The following is a 20,466-nucleotide window of genomic DNA, read 5'->3' as shown; positions in this document are numbered from 1 at the left end:
TATGGGATGTGATGGCCAAACGTGGAACAGTTCAAATAAGAACTAGATAAGTTCATGGAGGATAGGTCCATTAATAGCTATTAGCTGAGATGGTCAGAGATGCAACCCCATGCTTGGTACAACCCTAAACCTCTGACTGACAGAAGCTGGGCAGGGAAGATGGGAGGATCACTCCAGTTGCCCTTTTCTGTACACATTCACTGAAGCTCTGGTTCTGGCCACTGGATATTGGGCTAGCTGGAATATTGGTTTGACCCAGTATAGTAGTTCTTATGTTAAGATGAATTAATTTAAAGTTTAAGATTTGAGTCATTTCAGTCTATGAGATGAGGTGAAGTTTGGTATAGTCCATAATTTTATTGCTAAAACTCCACAAACATTTTCTAATGACCCTGTGAAAATTCTTCAGTTTAAACCTCATGTGTGTGACAAAAACTGTCCCTCATCGGAAGGGCTCTAGTTGACCTGTCTTGGTTCAAAATTACTTTAGAACAATGTTGGGGAAAAAGAATGTGCAAATTAAAATCTCAAGGAAATAAATCACCATAGAATAAATAATTTATAAACTAATGTCTCAAACATTTTATGGTAGTCATACATATGAACATTTTTTAAAAAGTGCATCGTTAGGTTTAAAATTTTTATTGTGCTGCCAAGAGCCAAATTACAAGAAACCGCCTTACAGTTAAAAAAAGTAAACAAGCAATCTGCTGAACTGCAGTGCACTCCGAGTGCCACATATGCGTCTATTTTATTTTTCAGAAAATTATATCTGCATTTCTCTTACAAGAGCACAACAGGAACCAAAGTAAAAGAGTGTAATGGATACAGCACATAGGATAAATCATATCTTTAATAATAATAAAATAATAATAAAAAACATTTTACACCATGTCCTATATCCTGCTAATATTTTCAGAATATGGCCTTGATTGTAAAACAAAAGCAAGCTTTTACAATTTCTGGATAAAGACTGCTTACTCTTATGCAAGGAATGGATGATTTGTCTTGACAGAATATTTGTAATAACTGGACAGAAACATCTCTGTTTCAATATATTGAGTACAAAATGCTGGGAGGACTACATTTTTTCTTACTTGTTTTTGGAAACTGAAGTAATATATAAATAGAAAAAATGATGACCCTTAATGATACACCTATTTTTTTCTTTGATGCAAACAGCTAGAACACCTTTCTGATATTCTAAAACAAAAAATTGTTAATCTTCAGATTAATAAATTAGGTCATTATAATAATAAATTAGGTTTTTTTTTTCAGTTTTAAAGTTCAGCAACCTCTGACCAAGTATTTACAACAATACTTGAGAGTTCCTTTACAAAAAAATACATTTTCTTTTCACATTAAGCATACTGGGTATCTGTGTCTTTTATGACAAGCATTTGTAAAAGAAAAAAAGGCAATGCACAAATGGGTAATTAGTATAAAAGTGCCAAGACCTGTCTGGAAAGTTAACTTTGTATTACACAGTCAGAGTTATCAATGAGGCAAGCTACAACAAACTTCCAGCTTAATGTGGACAATATTCCAGTAGTTGTTTCAAACAATTGTTTGAATTAAAAAAAATCCAGGAGCTGATGGTGTTATTCTACGGAGCTGATTAGTGCTGCATGTATATTGCCATCAGTGTCTCTAGCTGATGCATTCATTAAAAGCCTTTTTAAGGCTAAGCAGGAAAAGAAAATAAGAAACACCCTGAAATGTAGCAAGTAGCAAGAGCAACGCTTACTGCTATAATCGTGCACATACCATACACACATATACGCAAACACAAGAGTGTACACACGCATACACACACACATACGTGCGCGCACGCACACACACACACGCTAAACACTTTCAAATCAAATAAAACTGTAGGTAGAATGAGATGCTCCTCTTGTCTTTCCTAAACTCACAAGCAATTAAGCACTGCTGTGGAATGCCTGTTTTATCTGTTTCTGCTCTGGGTAAAATCTATCAGATAAAAATACATTCAACAAGAAAAAAATAGAAAATTATATATATATACTGTATATATACAGATAGATACTATATATATACTGTATATATACATATACAAATATAGTGTGTTTGTGTGTATGCACACACACATTATATATATATGCACATATATACACACAGACATACAAATACTTTGTTGTTTTTAGCATAATTATATTTACATAAATATTCCTATAATGCTAACATTTAAAGAAGCATGATCTCCTTTTTCTGAGCTTCAAAAAAGGTGCTTGAATAATATACAATTAAAATTAAGTAGCTTCCTAGCATGGAAGTAGTTTCTAATCTGCATAACCAGTAAATAAAAACAACAGGAAAAACCTTAAAACAGTCTCTTTTTTACTCTTTCATTTAAGCAAGAGCTTTGTCCAACAAAAATATTTTTTTCCTACTCCTCCACTGAAACTGTATGAACCACCAGAGAATACTACAAAACAACAAAAACACAACAAACAAAAGCCCCTGGAACTGCATGGTGTTCTTGACTTTCCCTTCCTTCAATACTGCCGTCAAAAGATCCAGTGCTCATATCAGGAATTATTTAGGCCTCAGTCATTTGCTAACTCTGCCAAAATCTGGCCAATCAGCTTAGCAGAAAACAAAATTTAAACAAAAAGCAGCACAAGGTATAATTTTATACATCCTTAATAAACCCACCCTTTATATTCTGCTATAACCTTTTCCTTGCTATATCATTAACTACTGCAGCTTCTTGTCATATAGAAAAATATATGCAGCTACACCACACCTGTGACATGACAGGTTCTGTTCTAGGAATATACTTTTGTAGCAACAGCTGGGGAAAAAAATCAGACCTCTTTGTTTTCTGTTTCCATGTGGGGTTAGGCTTTGCTGCAACAAATGCAGTTTCAGAGCAACAAGAAAAGCCACCATCCTGATGCTTGGCAATATTCTTTATTTGTTTTCTCCCCAAGCCAAGCTTGACCAGCTTTTCTTCTTTGAAGCTTTCTCTCATTTCACCACCCAACCCCAAATTCACCCACCCAAACAATCTCTATAGCTATGTTACAAGCAAATACATCTTAACAAGTTTTAAAACTTTGGTTCTAAGAAAACTCTTGGTCAGTTATCACAAGGAAAAGTGGGAATGCTTGTTCTGGCACATTGCAGGAGTCAGAGCCCATCCCAGTAAGGTCTTAGAGCTGTACATGAAGTCACAAATCCAATACAATCCACTAAGCAAGTGCACAATTCTAGTTTTATTTTAATAGCAGACTTATTAGTCTCTCGCTCTCCTTCTTTCTCTCTCTCTCAAATCCTTGGCAAAGGTGCAATTCTTCAAACTGTTTGATAGAAATTATCTGCCTGTAGGTTGTTCTGTTTTTGCATGCTGTAGAATCCACTGTATCTTGAATCTGGGTCAGCAATTCTTAGCATTCTCTGAGAACTGTCCACCTGGACCATGGTACCTTTCTTGCAGTCCACGTATACCAGCTGATTGTTTAAGCAAGAAGGCTGTTGGAAAAGAAAAAAAACCCATAAAAATCCAGTTGATACCTCACTGTTGTCTTCTCTCCACAATAGGTATGGGAAACATTTGTGACACACAGGTCACACAAACAAAATCATACTAAACTATTTATTTTTCTTTGTTACAAAGGTCCAACTTTTGCAGTCCTTGCTAAGTCAAGACTCCCATGGACTGAGTAAGGACTGCGATATTTGATCCACAGGTATATAATTGTGTAGAACCAGAAGCTGGCAAATGAATCCTTTTCATCTGGAAAGATTTGGTGACAACTCTGCTACCTTTACTATATATATTTTAAAGCATTTTACATTCTACATTTAATGAAAACTTTATTTATAATTTCAGGCTGGATTGTGCCTGTTAGATAAAATACAGCTTACAAATTGCTATGGAGCTATGACTCTTGGGGGAGCACTGGTATTCTGCTTCCTAGAATTCTCTGATAGGCAAAGGCAGCACATCTGCTATTCTATTACAACTCTTTACAAAGCCCAGTCTTCCTCCTACACGTCTCTTGCTCTGTGGGCTAGAGAGGGCTACCTGCCCTCTTTGGGATGCCAGGCAGGGCCGTCCGTAGGCAGATGCAGAATACGCAGCTGCGTAGGGCACCACGAAATTTGGGGCACCAAATTGCCCTAAATTTCATGGTGCCCTACGCAGGTGCATGCTTCGTATGCGGTAGCCAGCCCCATCCCCCAGCTGGCCCCCTTATGGGAGGCACCCACAGCAAGGGGCTGGGACATTCCTAGGGGCTGTGGGGCCCGGGACAACTCCCTCAGCCCCTGCCCCACCTCTTCCCACCCCCATTTTCCACATCTTCTCCCAAGCTCCCTCCCCCAGCGACAGACGTGCCTGGAGGATTAGCAGGGGGGCCTGGCGCTGGCAGCAGGGGGAGGGGAAGCAGAACAACCCAGCCCCAGCCCGCTCCACTCTGTTGGCTCCCCGCTGTGTCGGTCCACCTCCCACCGCCAGTGAGTGCAGGGATTGGGGGGGAGGGAGGGGTGGACTCCTTTCCCCAAGCCCCCTCCCCCCGAGCGACACAGCTGGGGCAGGGGGAGCGGAGTGGGCTGGGTCATTCTGCTTCCTGCTGCTGGCGCCAGGCCCCCCACTAATCCCCGGGCCACTCTGGGCCTGTGGAGCCCCCCAAAGCAGCTCCCCACAGCTCCTGCCTCCGCGGCCCCACAAGCCTTGAGTGCAGAGCAGACCCTCCGTGCGGGGTGGGGGAAGCAGGTGCTCAGGCTGCATAGGGCACCATAATTGGTAGGGACAGGGCTGATGTTAGGCACTGCCAATGGATTAAGGATGGCACAGACTCTGTGCTCACTTGAAATTTGCAAAACTATACACTAATTTTGGGTTCCTCAGTGATCGGGTGCCTAATTTGAGACAGTTAGTACTTGATTCTTCAAAGGTGCGGAGAACCCACAGTTTCAATGACTTCATCTGGATTTGAGAGAGACCAGCTGGATTTGAGAGAGACAAGGTGGGTGAGACAAGGTAATATCTTTTATTGGATCAACTTCTGTTGGTAAGAGAGATCAGCTTTTGAGCCACACAGAGTTCTTCTTCAGGTCTGGAAGAGGAATTCCCAGCTTCTCAGCAAAATTCAAGGTGGAACAGATTGTTTAGCATAAGTAGTTAGCACTTACTGTAAGGACCCATTCAAGGCAGAGTGGTCCATTTACGCCTCTGTAGTCATAGTGGAAAAAGAGGGGGTTAGTGGTTTACAGATTGTTGTAATAAGCCATGTATCCAGTGTTTCTGTTCCTTCCATGATTTTTGGTATCTAGCAGAGTACACTACACTATAACTGCACTGCATTCATCTGGATTTGTTAGTGCTCAGCACTCCTGAAAGTTAAGCCACGTTCATCTCAAGTTGGGCATCCAAAAATACGGAACATACAATCAGCGAGTGCCTCTGAAAAATTTAAAACGACTTGTCCAATACCATATAGTAAGTCTGTGACCAAGCCAGGGATAGAATTAATCTCTCCTGGGTCCCCTCCAATGCCTTAATCATAAGACCACCCTTTCTGTACCTGCAGTTCCTCCTCTCATTTATTATACAACTTTTAGCTTCTGCACTGAATGAATCAGGGGTCCTACAGACAAGTGCCTCGTTCATTACACATCCTGCCTCACTGTTTAACCTGTGCATTGAATGAGGCAGGAGTTCTGTGGGAAAAATAATATATAATCATGTAATTAGACTAACATAATGCACATGTGCAAGGGGGATAGAGTTAAGGGTGCACAGTCTCTCTCTCTGAGGATCCAAATCATAAAGGGATTTATTGATCAAAGATTTGTCTTCAGTAATCCGGGCCTACTCATATCAAATCATCTTTTCTTTTCCAGATGTACCTCAAATAGTCCTTAAATTATTTTTAAAAATCTTTCCTAATTTCTGCCCTGTTCCTGCAAAAGGATCTGCTTGAACTGACACTTTTATGTCTGTGCTGAGTCCCATTAACTTTAGCACGACTCAGTGTTGGTCTGAAGGTCCAGTCCACAGATCATTTTGTAGGATCAGTACCATAAACATTCCACTTCTCTATAAAGCCTCTTTTTACAACCTTTATTTTCTATATTGGAATGACAGTAAACTCACTCTTGTCCTATCACACTTCGTATTGTACTTCTTTGGCATTAAAAAGTCTTAAAAATAATGGCTCACCTACCTGATTCCCTACTCTTATATTATACAGGAGGCTGTAACTCATCACTACCTGGTGCTTTGTCTTTAATAAGATAAAATGCTTGGTGGATAAATGAAATGTAGTGGTCATAGTGCTTCTTGGCTTTAGTAAGGTCTTTGATACAGTTCCGCATGACTTTCTCATAAATTAGATAAGAGAATCCTGGATTAGATGAAACTACTTAACTCATGATGTGTGGTAGAGTGAAGTGTAAGTACACAATAAACGTTTGCCAAGTCAGATAAATGTTGAAGAGACGCTACAACATTTCCCAGATCTGAAAGCTATTTACAGTGGGTCTAATACTCTTAACCACACATAATTGCTGTTACTCATGAAAAATATTAGAAAAAGATGTTTACTAGTGATGATATAAGAAACGATTGCGTTTGAATCTGTGCTTAGACCACTACCAAATAAGTCTACAAATAGGTTGTCACAGAAAATCAATTTGATATTTTAATGTATAAAGACAGATTTATATTATTTGGCACTGATTTATACTAGTAATACCATGTCATTAACCTCCCTGTCAAGATAGATAGTTGCCTCTTCTTTCAATATGTAGGAATAAAATTGTTGGTAAGATTAATTTGTACAGTTCCCATTTCATGTATTAAAGAGCAAAAACATTCCCAAATATTTAGATCTTTGGGGTTTTGGAATGACTTCACATAATTTGCCTTATATTAATCAATTTTGTTTTTCAAATTTGAGGTAATATAAGCCTTTTTGGTTACAGTTAAATATGTCCATTTATTCTTTTGGATCATTACAGTTAGCATCAGGGCTTCTGTTCTTGTGGTGTGAACTGTATCCTAATATTAAGCAGTAATGTTTTATTTTTTGAAGTTACTCTACTATAGATTTCAGAGTAACAGCCGTGTTAGTCTGTATTCGCAAAAAGAAAAGGAGTACTTGTGGCACCTTAATGGCCCAACTTGATTATCATGCACATTGTGTAAAGAGTTGTCACTTTGGATGGGCTATCACCAGCAGGAGAGTGAATTTGTGTGGGGGGGTGGAGGGTGAGAAAACCTGGATTTGTGCTGGAAATGGCCCAACCTGATGATCACTTTAGATAAGTTATTACCAGCAGGACAGTGGGCTGGGAGGAGGTATTGTTTCATATTCTCTGTGTATATATAAAGTCTGCTGCAGTTTCCACGGTATGCATCCGATGAAGTGAGCTGTAGCTCACGAAAGCTCATGCTCAAATAAATTGGTTAGTCTCTAAGGTGCCACAAGTACTCCTTTTCTTTCTACTATAGATTTGTTTGCTTTGGATATAAAGTAAAATGTCATCACTTGTGTAGGATGAAATCTTATGGCTGACATTTCCTTCTGTTTTTGTTTTCTCTCGTACAAGCTGCCAGTAGTTCAAATGAGAGGCTTGTGGTTTCTAGCTGAAAACATTCCATGTTTGGGGAAAAACCCATCATGTTTATTGGATTTTGCAGTGATTCAGGGCTATGTGGCTGAAGTGACTAATGCATTAATGGCGAGACTTCAAAAAGAATAACAGATCAAAGGCTTGTGTCAGTCTCAGCGATCTGGTTTGTTACTATTATAAAGGGCTTCCTAATTGAGTTATCTCTAAGTATGATTTCTAATGTAGTTATACTGTGAGAATTATTCATTTGCTTTTCTTAAGAATGAGAAGCCACATGCTCAATGTGTCCATGAAGCTAGGAAAATCCTGTCCCACAACAGAATTGTAATGGGCACTGACCTATTGACCCAATACTAATGACCCAAAGAGACCTGGCTGCTCCAAACTGTCTATAAAGAAAGTTATTATAAGGAATAGGAGAAATTTCAAGCACACAAATGACTGTAACCTTTCTAGACCAGAGACCTTATTTTCATTCTTGTATTATTTGCATTATATATAGAAACAATATAAATAAATTAAGAAATGATAATTAAGAATGATTATATAAGAGGAGAAAAGTGGATGGCAAACAATAGTGGGATTTAAGCACTGTTCTTGATACACTCCCTAAAGAACACACAGAGGAGTAAGGGTGGCAGGAAGGCTAATGAATATGTACAGTTGGACCCTGAGACATTTCCCAGTTGTTAAAACTTACTAGGAAGTATTCCCCACCCAGCAGACAGAGGTACAAAAGAATCAGGGGTATCTGGAGGAAGTAACTGTCAAACAAAAAAAGAAAAGGTGAAGTATTAAATAAAATTTGACTGTTTGCATATTCACAAGTCTTCAAAGAGAACTAGCCTATAACTGTGAGGAAAAACTGCACGCATCTAAGTCAATGTGTTACACTATGTTGGTGCTAGAGATTGAAACAAAGATGCTTCTGAAACAAGACTGGATAAGGTAATAGATTTTCCTAAATTTAGTCGCAATACCAAAAACAAGGTTTCTGGTAAATTTCAACTACTTAGCAAATCTAGGGCCTGATCCAGCAAACCCTTATTCACTTGTTCATACAAATAAACCTAGATATAGCCCTTTCAACTTAAATGCCAGATTCTGGGACTTATGCTATACTGAGTAGCCCCTTACTTCAAGAGTCATCCCACTCAAGTCACTAGGACCACTTGCAGAGTAAGGTTCTACTCATTGTGAGGAAAGGGTCAGAATACGTCCCTAAACAACTTTGATTTTTCTTCTGTCAAAACAATCCAAAAAGTAACATTTTACAACATTTAGGGGACATCTCATGTGATATGACAGCAGAAAATTAGTAAAGATCTGCTATTGTCCCACTTATCTGCTTTTATGGTAAATTAAGAGAAGGTATAGTGCAGCTGTTCCTACCCAAATTTCTCTGTGGGGGCAAACCAATCCTTTTTTACAGGGATTTGGGCACTGGTTGTATGTTCTCTTCCTTAATCTGTTGCTACTTCCGGCTGTGTGGTATGTACTCTTCCGCTAGGTGGTGCTACACTGTGTTTATACAAACTGCTTTGTAGCATGACTGTAAGAGAGGAGGAACATGCAGGTGCTGAGAGGGACACAGTGGTGGGACTACTGAGGAGCAAGAGGAGGGCCTGGTGGGAGTAACAAGAACAAACAACAAAAAGTAACAAGAAAAATTACTAGAAAAGAAAAAAAGTGTAAAAAGCACAGCAAGACGGAATACGTGAGATGTGACAAGCAGGTTGAGGGCATGGTGTGATAGGTCCTAGACACCCCAGGGACCAATCCATGGGAGGAGTTGGTCCCAGACAAAAAAGGTTGGGAATTACTGGGCCCAGCAACATGTGTCTTCTCAAATATCAATTTATACGAATGATAAACTAAATAGAAATGGATAATTAGTTCCTGTAATGACTATGGTAAATGTGAATGATGAAGACTGACAAAAAAGGTACTTTCAGGGATTGTTCTGACTGTGATTTCAATCAGCGAGTAAAAGTCTGTTCCTCTTACCTGGGTGCTGGTGAGATAACAAGCAGAAGTACTATTCAGGCTTTTATTATTATGGAAGCACTGGACGTAGTTCCACAATTTTGTACTTAAAGCAGAGACTCAATCACTTATATAGGAAGAACACAGCGTAACCTCTCCAAAATTATAGACTTATTTTTTGGGCAGAAAATGAATTTTCTGAGAATTTACAAATAAATCCATTTATGAATTAAAATTAATTTTTAAAAGGGCCACTTAAGAAATTTAGCACCTTTTAAAATCTGAAATGATCTTAATGGAATAACGCAGACTCTTCAAACTTGTGATATAATGAAAAGTCTCTGAAAGTTTGTGCATTGGCTAAATTTGATGTTTTAAACAGTTTAGTGGCCATTTTTTGGCATTATCCTTCTCAACTGAAAGTTGATTCTTCAGCAGTGATTGAAGAATAATATTCTTCTGCAGAAAGTTTCACCAGGAATTGCCCCTTTTCAAAATGTCTGTCATCTACTATTGTTCTCAATGGGAGTGAGAAAACAGGCTGTCCTCAGTCAAGATGATGTTTTTGGTTTTGCTCCCAGTGAGAACGATGAGAGAGTTTTCAGAGTAGCAGCCGTGTTAGTCTGTATTCGCAAAAAGAAAAGGAGTACTTGTGGCACGTTAGAGACTAACCAATTTATTTGAGCATAAGCTTTCGTGAGAGAGTGTGGCCATTTCGGAAGAAGGGGCTGTGATGCTGATAGACCAGTTTAGATTAGAGCAGTAGGCCAGTTCACTTTTGTATGAATATCAAAGAAGTATTAGTATGCATTCAGACTAATTCACTCATATGCTACTAGATATAAAAAGAGATGCTAATGTTAGTGTATTCACTTATCTGTAACCAATTGTCTGTTATTAAATTATATTTGCATTGCATATACCCCTGTAATTACGTTTACATTATGTATACCTTGGTAATTAAATAACCCTACATCAAAGGTGTAGTAAGAATGTACTTGATATATAAACTTCATGGAACCTAATGAAGGATTGTTATTTGCTATTACATTGCCTTTTATATTGTGTAGATCTCTGAGACTAAATTAATCAAATATGAATGGAATCTTGGAAATGTTCATTTCAAAGCAAGAGATGGTGGAGGAGTAAAGACACTTTTCACATTGCTTTGTGTGTGGAAAAGCTATAAATATGATTCAAAAAAGGATCTAGCATCTCTGAACTATTTGAACATTCATAGGGAAGCATTCCAGATGCAAGACAGATCTCCAAAGTTATTTTGGGTAACCCTGAGAGATTTATGGAAAACTAGCAGATTACAACATCTCTGCTATCATTTTGGATTTACAAACTTAGACTCACCTGTTAATGTATTTTACCTGCTTTAACCTCTCAATAACTCACTTCTTTTTCTTAGCTAATAAACCTTTAGTTAGTTTATGAGAACAATTGGCTGCCAGAGTTCTCTTTGGTGTGAGACAGAGTATCCATTGACTGGGGTAAGTGAGTGACCCTTTGGGGTTGGCAGTAATTTGATGTGGTCTGATTTTTGGTTTTAATAACCTTTTATCACTACGTTCAGTTTGCCTGGGTGGCAAGACAGGCTGGAGGGTCTCTGGGGACTGTCTGTGATACATGGTAATACCGGTATAGTGATCCAGGAGTGCACATTTGTTATTGGCTTCATGAATCATAGAATACCAGGGTTGGAAGGGACCCCAGAAGATCATCTAGTCCAACCCCCTGCTCAAAGCAGGACCAATTCCCAGTTAAATCATCCCAGCCAGGGCTTTGTCAAGCCTGACCTTAAAAACCTCTAAGGAAGGAGATTCTACCACCTCCCTAGGTAACGCATTCCAGTGTTTCACCACCCTCTTAGTGAAAAAGTTTTTCCTAATATCCAATCTAAACCTCCCCCACTGCAACTTGAAATCTAATTATAGACTATACCACTAGTTTGGGGTGTCTGCCTGTGTTTTCTGACAGTCTCACTTGAGATTGGCTTGGTTTTACCTCCCGAAAATACAGTAGTATATGGAGTAGGTAACTGGTGATATTAATTTGACATTGCATAACTGTTCTGAATTAGTGCAATCGGTTTGAGACATGGAAAAAAATAATTTAAATGAGTTGACATTAAGTGGACTCAACTGTATCCTACAATACATTTCAGGAGACTCCCCTACTTTCCAGAAAAGCAGAAATCTAGATATAGAAGTTTTAACACTATACCTTTGTTGGGGCTCTGTAGCAGGACACTGGTATCCACTGCTTTTTCTGATTGACAAGCAGAAGGGCTATTATAAGAACCAGGGCTGTCATGATGGGAACTGTCACCCAGGCAACAGAGTTGAGAGATGTATCTTCACTGGAGTGCAGTCCAATGCCTTCTCTGAAATCTCCCTGAAGATGACTCATGTCTGAAAGAGTGAACATTTGTTAGTAGTAAAAAAAAAATGTAAGTGCTCCTTTTCTGTCTTGACCATAAACAAGAATAGAATTATGGAAGTACCAGAATCAGTACCGTGGCCTTGTATTTATTTTTTTTGGTTAACCGTATCCTGAATTTTTACCCTGTTGATACTTAGGGAGAGGGTCACACTTGTGTGTGTTCTCATTTGTTATTAGCCACAGTTTTTGAGGCTGGAATAATGATTTCTGCATATTTTCAAGTAACTATTCCATATGAAAAAAGAAAAGGAGTACTTGTGGCACCTTAGAGACTAACCAATTTATTTGAGCATGAGCTTTCGTGAGCTACAGCTCACTTGTAGCTCACGAAAGCTCATGCTCAAATAAATTGGTTAGTCTCTAAGGTGCCACAAGTACTCCTTTTCTTTTTGCGAATACAGACTAACACGGCTGTTACTCTGAAACCTATTCCATATGTAGTGGATTTTTAATCTTTTGGTGGTCCTATTAATACTATGTCGTTCTACCAGGTGTTATTATAAAGCTATCATTTTTCTATGATCACGTTTATTTGTAGTAGCTCTTTCAGTGTCTTGATTTCTCCTTTCAATGTGGTGGATGTTCTCCAAAAGCTGATTATTTTCTCTGCTTCTCCTACATGAGATTCCAGCTTAATTACCTATTTTTTATCGTATTGTAAAACTCCCTCACAGTAGTGCTGCAAGTATAAACACATTAAAGATTGCGAGGTGCTCTGGTTTTACAGTAATATGGAACATACATGTACATAAGACACTGATACGTATTTCTTCTAATATTGTATCTTCTTTCATTTCCTTTTTATATCTTTGAGGACCTGAGTTACAGTAATGCCAGCACTTGTTCCTTGCATCACTTCAGTATCTTCAGACACTGCATCTATGTCTTTTGTGGCCATTTTCCTCCAATTTTCCTACTGTACTTTTAAGGCAAAAAATTAATTTATGCTGTTTTTTCCTTAAATGATTTTTGCTCCTTGACATCCCTTTCCTCTGGGTTGATTAAAATCTTGGTACCTTCACAGACTCTGGGATGTTTATTTAGCAGGATTTTTACTGAAGCAGCCTTGAGGCTCACCTCAGGTGCATTCTTTCAAATCTGGGCACATACTGGAAAAAATGGTTACTTTTCTTACAGTAACTGTGATTCTTCAAGATGGTCTGTGCATGTGGATTCCACTCATGACATGCTGGTGCCCCTGTGCAGGAGATCAGACATTTTTTCTCTAGCAGTGTCCTGTAGGGGGTCGCACATGCATATTCCTCATGCTCTCGTGCTCCTCCTCCCAAGAACAGAACGACCCCAAATACCAACCCATTTTTTATTGCTCTGAGTGTTGTTAATAAATTTTCAATTTGCAGGGATGGAGGGTAGGTTGTGGGATCCACATATACAGACCATCTAGAAGAACCACAGTTACTATAAAGGCGAGTAACCATTGTTTCTTCTTCTTCTTCAAGATCCTGTACATGTGGATCCCACTAATGGTGTCTAGCAAGCAGTTCAACACCTTGGGGTGGGAGCGAGGAATTTACTGGAACAAAGACTGTAGAACTGCTCTTCCAATCCGAGTGTCCACTCTTAATGATGCCTGTAATGAGTAGTGTCTAGTAAGCATATGAACTGAAGACCATGTAGCTGCTGTACATATTTCTATGAGAGGGAACATGTCATTCATGAAGTCAGTGCTCTCGCAGAATGAGCTGAAATGTTTGAAGGAGGATTCAGTTTATTAGTCTCATAAGCTGCTCTCATAGAGCTCACACAATCCAGTTAGACTCTGGAAGATGCAGATTTGCCCTTAGCTCTGCCACTATATTCTATAAACAATCTAAGAACTGACCTAAAAAGTCTCATTCTGTTCAAGGAGTATAAAAGGGCTCTTTTAACATCTAAGGTATTAAGCTTTATTTCTGCTGAAATTTACGGGGTCTAGGGGAGAAAACTGGTAGGTGAATATGCTGGTTATTATGAAAAGGCCAAACCATCTTTGGAATGAATTTAGGACATGGTCTGAATGAGACTATCAGCATGAGAAACAGCGTATGGAGAGTTCTACATTGGATTTCAGTAACTCTATGAGCAGAAGTAATATCTAATAAAGTGGTAACTCCAAGTAGACAGCATTTCAGAAATCCAATCTGGAGATAAGAAGGCATGGTTAATTATTGCTATCTGAATATGGAAAAGCAGCTCACAATCCCACAGTATCCCCAAGTATCAAAAGGGAGACAAAGTCTCTCAGATGAGGGAGCAAATAAATTTTGCCTTTGCTATTTCCTTTTGCTATTTTCCCCAGCCTACCAGTGTTCCCTCTACATTATTGGTGTTGTATTTCAGCATGCTAGCTCTCATCCAGGCCTAACCATAGTGAAGACACTGGGGAAGCTGACCAGCTCTACCATTTAGGTATGATGAAAAGACATATAGAGATGAGTGTCATCTGCAAACAAGATCCTGTCTTCCAGGATTCTTTACAATTATTTTTAATGGCTTCAGATACATATCGAACAGATGGGGTGACAACACTTGTGTATGACCCTAGGCAAGAGAACTTTTAGGGCTGATGAACAACAGCTCTTGATCCTCTCAAACAGAAAAGAGTGAAGTCACTCAAGAGCAACTCCTGAGCTTGCCAGATCCACACATGAGTAACAATAGCTCAGAGTCAACAACAATCGAAGACAGAGCTGATATGTCTGAAAGAATTAGTATGGACATCTTTATTGCAAAAGGGAGATGACTGACCAATGCAAACACCGCAGCCTCGATACTATACACAAGTCTAAAATGATGCTGACATTTTCAAGAAAATCTGAGGGCTCCAGATATCACCAGAGTTGCTCTGCTACTACTAAAACAAAACAAACAAACAAAAACAAAAACCCCTAGAAAGTGAGATAATTGGAGAGATTATAAGCTCAACAGATGCTTCTTTAAGGTATACTGATATCATATTCTCCTGAAAATAAATATTGATGATCTCCTCTGACAACAAATCCAGTGTCTCCCTGCTGAACTTCCCCAGCCAAAGATGATATGGGTCTAAAATGACTTTTTATCATGGTACAAACAAGGACACTCTTGTGGCAACATTTTGCATGAGTATTTCATGACCCTAAAGAGAAAGTACACCTTAAAAAAAAGTGTGCAGATGTTGCTATTGCCAGTTTCTGACTGAACAGCAACATGTGTAGATTTCTTAGAGTGGAGGTTTATTCCAGTGATTTAGGGTTCAGAATTCTGTTTATCATAAAGCACCAAAACAACCTGAGCAAAAGAACAGCTTTAATAGTGTCTACACTCATTTGACTTTTCATTCCAAACACTGTTCATCACACTAGACACTTGTTCCATTGGATTATCTGCCTCTGTTGTAGCAGCGTAGTGCCAGGGGGAGACAAATGCCAACAGTCTAATGGAACAAGTGTCTTGTGTACGCTGCTGAACACATACTCTTCAGCATTCAATGCAGCAAATGCTATGTACACATCACATGGCTTCCTGTAAAGCTAAACAACTCACTTAAATTACATTGGTAATTTAACCTCTCTATCATAACATCCATCAAGTACTGATCATTAAAACCACATATTTAAAAATAAAAAAATCTCCCACCATAATGGGGGAAGGAGAGAGATACAGTAGAGAGATCTGTTCATATTAATACATTTGTAAGGTGCTGGCACTATGATGATGGTTGCAAGAACCTAGACAACCACCTATTTTCAGTTATTAAGGTCCCAGTTGTGTCACACTTCCCAAGAGGATACTGCCACTGAATTTATTAATTACTAATCTTATGAGTAAATCCTCCTTAATGTGAACAAGGGTGGTAGAATCAGACTGATAGTATTTAAGAAGACACTTCAAAACTATTTTTATTGATTTACTTTGTTTTGTAACCAAGTGTTACGTATATTTGAATCTCTTTAATATTACACACTGGAACTCATATTAGATGTTTATTTTGCTGCTTTAAAAGAAAAAAAAATTGAAGGATGGGCATGCATTCCTGCCATAATGAAACATTTCAGGCATTCTGCTTCTAGTACAGAAGGCTAGATTGAATTGTTTCTGGTTTTTATCCTACAGAAATTATGTCTAGATCTTATCTAAATATTCTGCAAGCCTATCAAAAAGATGGCTCATTTACGCCTTTACTTTCTTCCCAGGACAATGTGCTAAGACATGTGGAATAATCACAGACCTAAGAGAGAACAATTAACAATCTCTGCCAGATCTCACCTCTGTGGAGATGGACAATGTCGTTTTCATTGGGTGTAGGCCAAATTGGTGCTTCTAGTTCAGTATCTCCTCGACGATTTGTCTTCTCAATGGGGATGTTGGTGGGCTCAGGTACATACATCTCTGCAAGATGAGATAAATATTTTTCACAATCCACAGAATCAGCACTTTGTGGTACCCATCAATGGATGCTGAGCTCTTAATTCAGAAAATATTTCTTGTGGATTGTTGCCCTGTGGATCTTATTGGTGGTTCTGGAGTTCTCATCATTATGGTTATAGAATTTTTATCTGCTATAATGTATTTATTTACTGAGTATATATAGAAAGTTATTGTTTGTGCAATGGATTTTCTTATCTTTTAATTCATTTAATAAAGTACAGAATACCAATGGCTGCTACCAGTACTACTATGCCAATGTAAACTGAATGGGACAGTCCTGTATTAAATTTTTCAAGTAAAATATCTTTTCATAATACATAATATACTTGGTAAGATTCTCTAGTACAATCTGGTCCCTTTGTGCTGCTCTAGTGGCATAAAAGGCCAAGAAAGCAGCTGGATCTCTGCAGCTGGTGTAGGGTTGGCATGACTGGCTCCTATTACCAACTTTTTTGCAGCTCCCCGTGTAGGGGCATGGCTGAAGTTCTCTGACTGGCAGATAGCCTCTTGGAGGTTAACAGCTTGCATAGGTAAAAACAGCTGTAATAAACTGCTATAAGAAGCCAGGCCAGATTCAAGAAGCTGTACCAAACTCCTTTGGTTCCATTCTGTGCATAGCTGAGAAACTGTCTCATTACATGTAAGTCGCAATTAAAAGTACTCATATAAGCAATTTAAAATGTTATTGATATAAATAATTTGAAACAATATCCCAGACTCCTGGAGCAACAGAAACATTAGGCAACAGTGGAGTCTACAGAGGAATCAAAGTATTTCCTCTCACACTTCACTTATCTAATAATTTAATGAAAGGTCATTCAGAGAGAACAATGGCAAAACAGTTAATCTTTGAGTTGACAGTCCTTCCTCAGAACATGAGATTTGAACTATACTGTTGTGTACTACTTTCTTATCTGTGGTGAGTATGCAGTTTCCTGAGTTGTTCTCCTGTATCGGTTTCTTGTGATATAAGCAACAACTCGTGTTATCCTTTGCATATGTTGCTCAATGTGAATCAACATTAAAATCGAGTCCAATAATCTGTGCCTGATTATAGCCTCTGACAACGGTATAACTTGTAAAATTTAGGACAATGGTTTTATTACCTGGACACATGGGACAGCAACTTCCCTCAACGTTGATGGGTTCTACACAGGGGAGAGGGGGGCAACTGACAGTGGAGCAAAGGGTCTGACCCTGCAGGCAGTAGCAGTGTGTGCAGCTGTCAATGTCCCAACGTTCCTCATCTGCATATGTTTTTCCACTAAAGTGACACACCACCTTCTTTGGTATTGTATCTTCTGTTGAAAAAAAATTTGCTATGATGACTTGATAGGGCATAATATAAACATATTAAAAAAAATCCAATGAGGAACAAATTAAAAAAGGGCACGAGCCTAATTTCTTAATAATTTATACCCATATCCATTGACTATGTAACACATGTTACAACAGTAAAATGTGAAAATACCAGATGCTTTGCAAACATTTTGCAGTTTCGTTACCAGTCCAATTTCATATGTACAAGCAAAACAAAGAGGAGCATAAAACTTAACAAGTGTTTTTCTGTTTAAAAAAATGCAATCTAACTATTGTGTTAATTAGATTCAATATAGCCCCATTCCTCTTTCAATTATCTTGCATGTATGAATCAGACCCATTTTGACACTAACACAGTGCAATGTTATAGACAAAACAGTGTTTTGCTTAGAAAACGTTTAACAGTATTAGTATTTTCACAATAAAAGAATTGCTCCATTTTCAGTGATATGAGTGGTTTTTTTCCCCACTTTTTGAGAGAAATAGAGCATATGAAAATACAGATGACTTTCCAGGTTCCCTTTAAGAATAGGTTTCACTTGATATGCATCAGAAGCTTATGAGTTTAGGCACCGTTTTTATTTTTTTAAGATTTTTCACACACAGTTAAAATTTAAAATGGATAAAAATTAAAAAATGCTCAGAAATGAAGATCAATATTATCCAGCAAAACGATAAAAATAAAAATTGAATTTTGCTAAACAAAACCAAAGGATATGGCATTGCACAGAGTCCTTTGGAGGGAAAGGCGTCAGAGTGGATCCCATTTCATGGAATTAACATAAAGAAAATCTTGAAGAGTAGTGATGCTGCAGCTCATGAATTGGTAAAGTAAACGAGTGAGGAGAAGTCCTAATGAAGGATTAGCCTCAAATGTTTTTTCATTCATGTGGATTCCAACTGAAACTTGAACCAGGAGGAGACAGATGGAGGCCATTGCTCCTAGGACAGGAGTCTTCAATGCAGTAGGAGCTGGGAAGAAAGAAGCCGTAGGGCATCCATGTACAAAAGTGCAACCCTACCTTCCCCTGATGAAAGTACAGCAGGAGTGGTCATGAAAGATGGGGTGCACAGCTCCAACTACCTCTTCTCACAGCTTCCAGTGGCCCCAGTAAAAGACAATTGTCTGAACCAGCCATTAATCAAATGCAAAAAACCATGCCAAAAATAAGCACAAGACAATCTTATTTATCTTCACTCTCATCATATAGCTCTCCATTTCTCTCCTATAAGCAAGAGAGAGGTTCTCAATGTGAAATAACAGTCTCTCTACATAAGAAAGGAGAATGCTTAACATGCAAGTTAAGGGAAAAAGTGAAGATGTATGGAAAAAGTAATAGAAAAGTCAGAGGAAAGGATGCAGGGCCTGCAAAACAGGATTTGCTGAACTTGTAACTATACTATTGAGGAAGACACTAGCCCTGCAGATTTTGCCTACCAAATTCTTTCTCAGCTGTGGGATAAAAATATTAAGGAGGATTATACAGCAAGAGATGCTTTAGAGAAGTGCTCAGGAAGTCATCTAAAAGCAGAATAACAGGAAGCATGTGAAAGCCACATTTTCAAATATAAACAAAGAAAAGCTACTTAAAGCTGCCAAAAAGAGCAAGACATATTTTATAAATGTTCCAGGTTTTTGTTTTTCCCAGATGTCTGCCCCACCATTCATACTAGTAGTAGTGAGGAAGGAATTTGGAGACAAAAGGAACAAAAAAGTTTCTATACAGTCTTTTATATAACTAGACTTTCATATTAGGGAACTTTATGTTAGTGAACATGCTCCTAGAGTCAGTGAGACCCAGTAATTAATTGCACACACAGTGCAAAGAACACAAAATAATGGAAAACAATAGAAATATACTTATCTACAGTCTCCATAAAAACACTTTCTGACTGAAAATATACTATAAGTAAGTTGGTATGAGAAAATAAGTCATCATTAGGAGACTGAGCAGTAATTGAAATCTTGCTTTTATGTTCTGGATTGAATTGTTGTTACAAAAGGGAAAATTAGCAGGTCACAACTGCTCTCAAATTTAGGTATTTGCAACCGAAACAGAGCAACACTGTGTTAGTACATAGGAATTTGAAAGTAAAATCGACTATGAAGTGACACATTAAAATAAAACTAGCTAGATTATATATAGCAAAGAGTAATTTAGATATTTAAAAATCTTTCCATTTTAATAATCTAAGATGTTCTTACTGAGTAGGTGAGGTCTTTAAACACTATGTATTGTCCAATTCTTCTCTCTCTTACAAAAGGTGTAAATCAGGTTTAACTCTACTGAAGTCAATAGATTTTCACTAGAGTAAACAAGAATTAAACTGTGATTTTTAATCTGAGTATTCTATTCCTCTTTAATTTATAAAATACCATGGCTGTTTGACAAATTCTGTTAACATGAAATTAATGTGATGACACAGATGCGTAGTTATGGTATTATGATTTTTAATTTTCCTCTTATGTCAGAGGTCAAGCTGCACAGAATATTTGGTTGAGTTAAAAAACCATCAATAATAGATGCATTATGATGACACCTGTATCACTGGGACTTTTCTGTAACATCAGACACATCAAATTTCTGGTTTCCTTTCTCTTCCCTACTAGGAGGTTATTTATCTGAAAGCCACATATGTGTTGCATTTAATAAATGTTCTTCTATCATCTTTGGATAACAAGTATCTTTT

General features: G+C 38.1%; 1 protein-coding gene across 6 annotated transcripts in view; it reads right to left on the bottom strand.

Moving 5' to 3' along the window:
- Positions 1-626: 626 nt before the first annotated feature.
- CRIM1 (cysteine rich transmembrane BMP regulator 1) overlaps positions 627-20,466 on the bottom strand; it is a 301,489-nt gene continuing 281,649 nt past the window's right edge. For all 6 annotated transcript variants that reach the window (XM_084625219.1, XM_084625220.1, XM_084625222.1 and 3 more), the window contains 4 exons: positions 17,562-17,756; positions 16,294-16,416; positions 11,827-12,014; positions 627-3,498 (listed from right to left, as the gene is read on the bottom strand). In XM_084625219.1, coding sequence (XP_084481345.1) covers positions 3,322-3,498; positions 11,827-12,014; positions 16,294-16,416; positions 17,562-17,756 — 683 coding nt within the window. In that variant the 3' untranslated portion in view covers positions 627-3,321. The remainder of the gene's footprint in view (positions 3,499-11,826; positions 12,015-16,293; positions 16,417-17,561; positions 17,757-20,466) is intronic.

Source organism: Lepidochelys olivacea, assembly GCF_965140295.1.
Source record: "Lepidochelys olivacea isolate rLepOli2 genome assembly, chromosome: 3".
Classification (NCBI taxonomy): Eukaryota; Metazoa; Chordata; order Testudines; family Cheloniidae; genus Lepidochelys; species Lepidochelys olivacea.
Note: the sequence above shows the minus strand (reverse complement) of the source record. Positions and strands in the feature narration are given on the sequence as shown.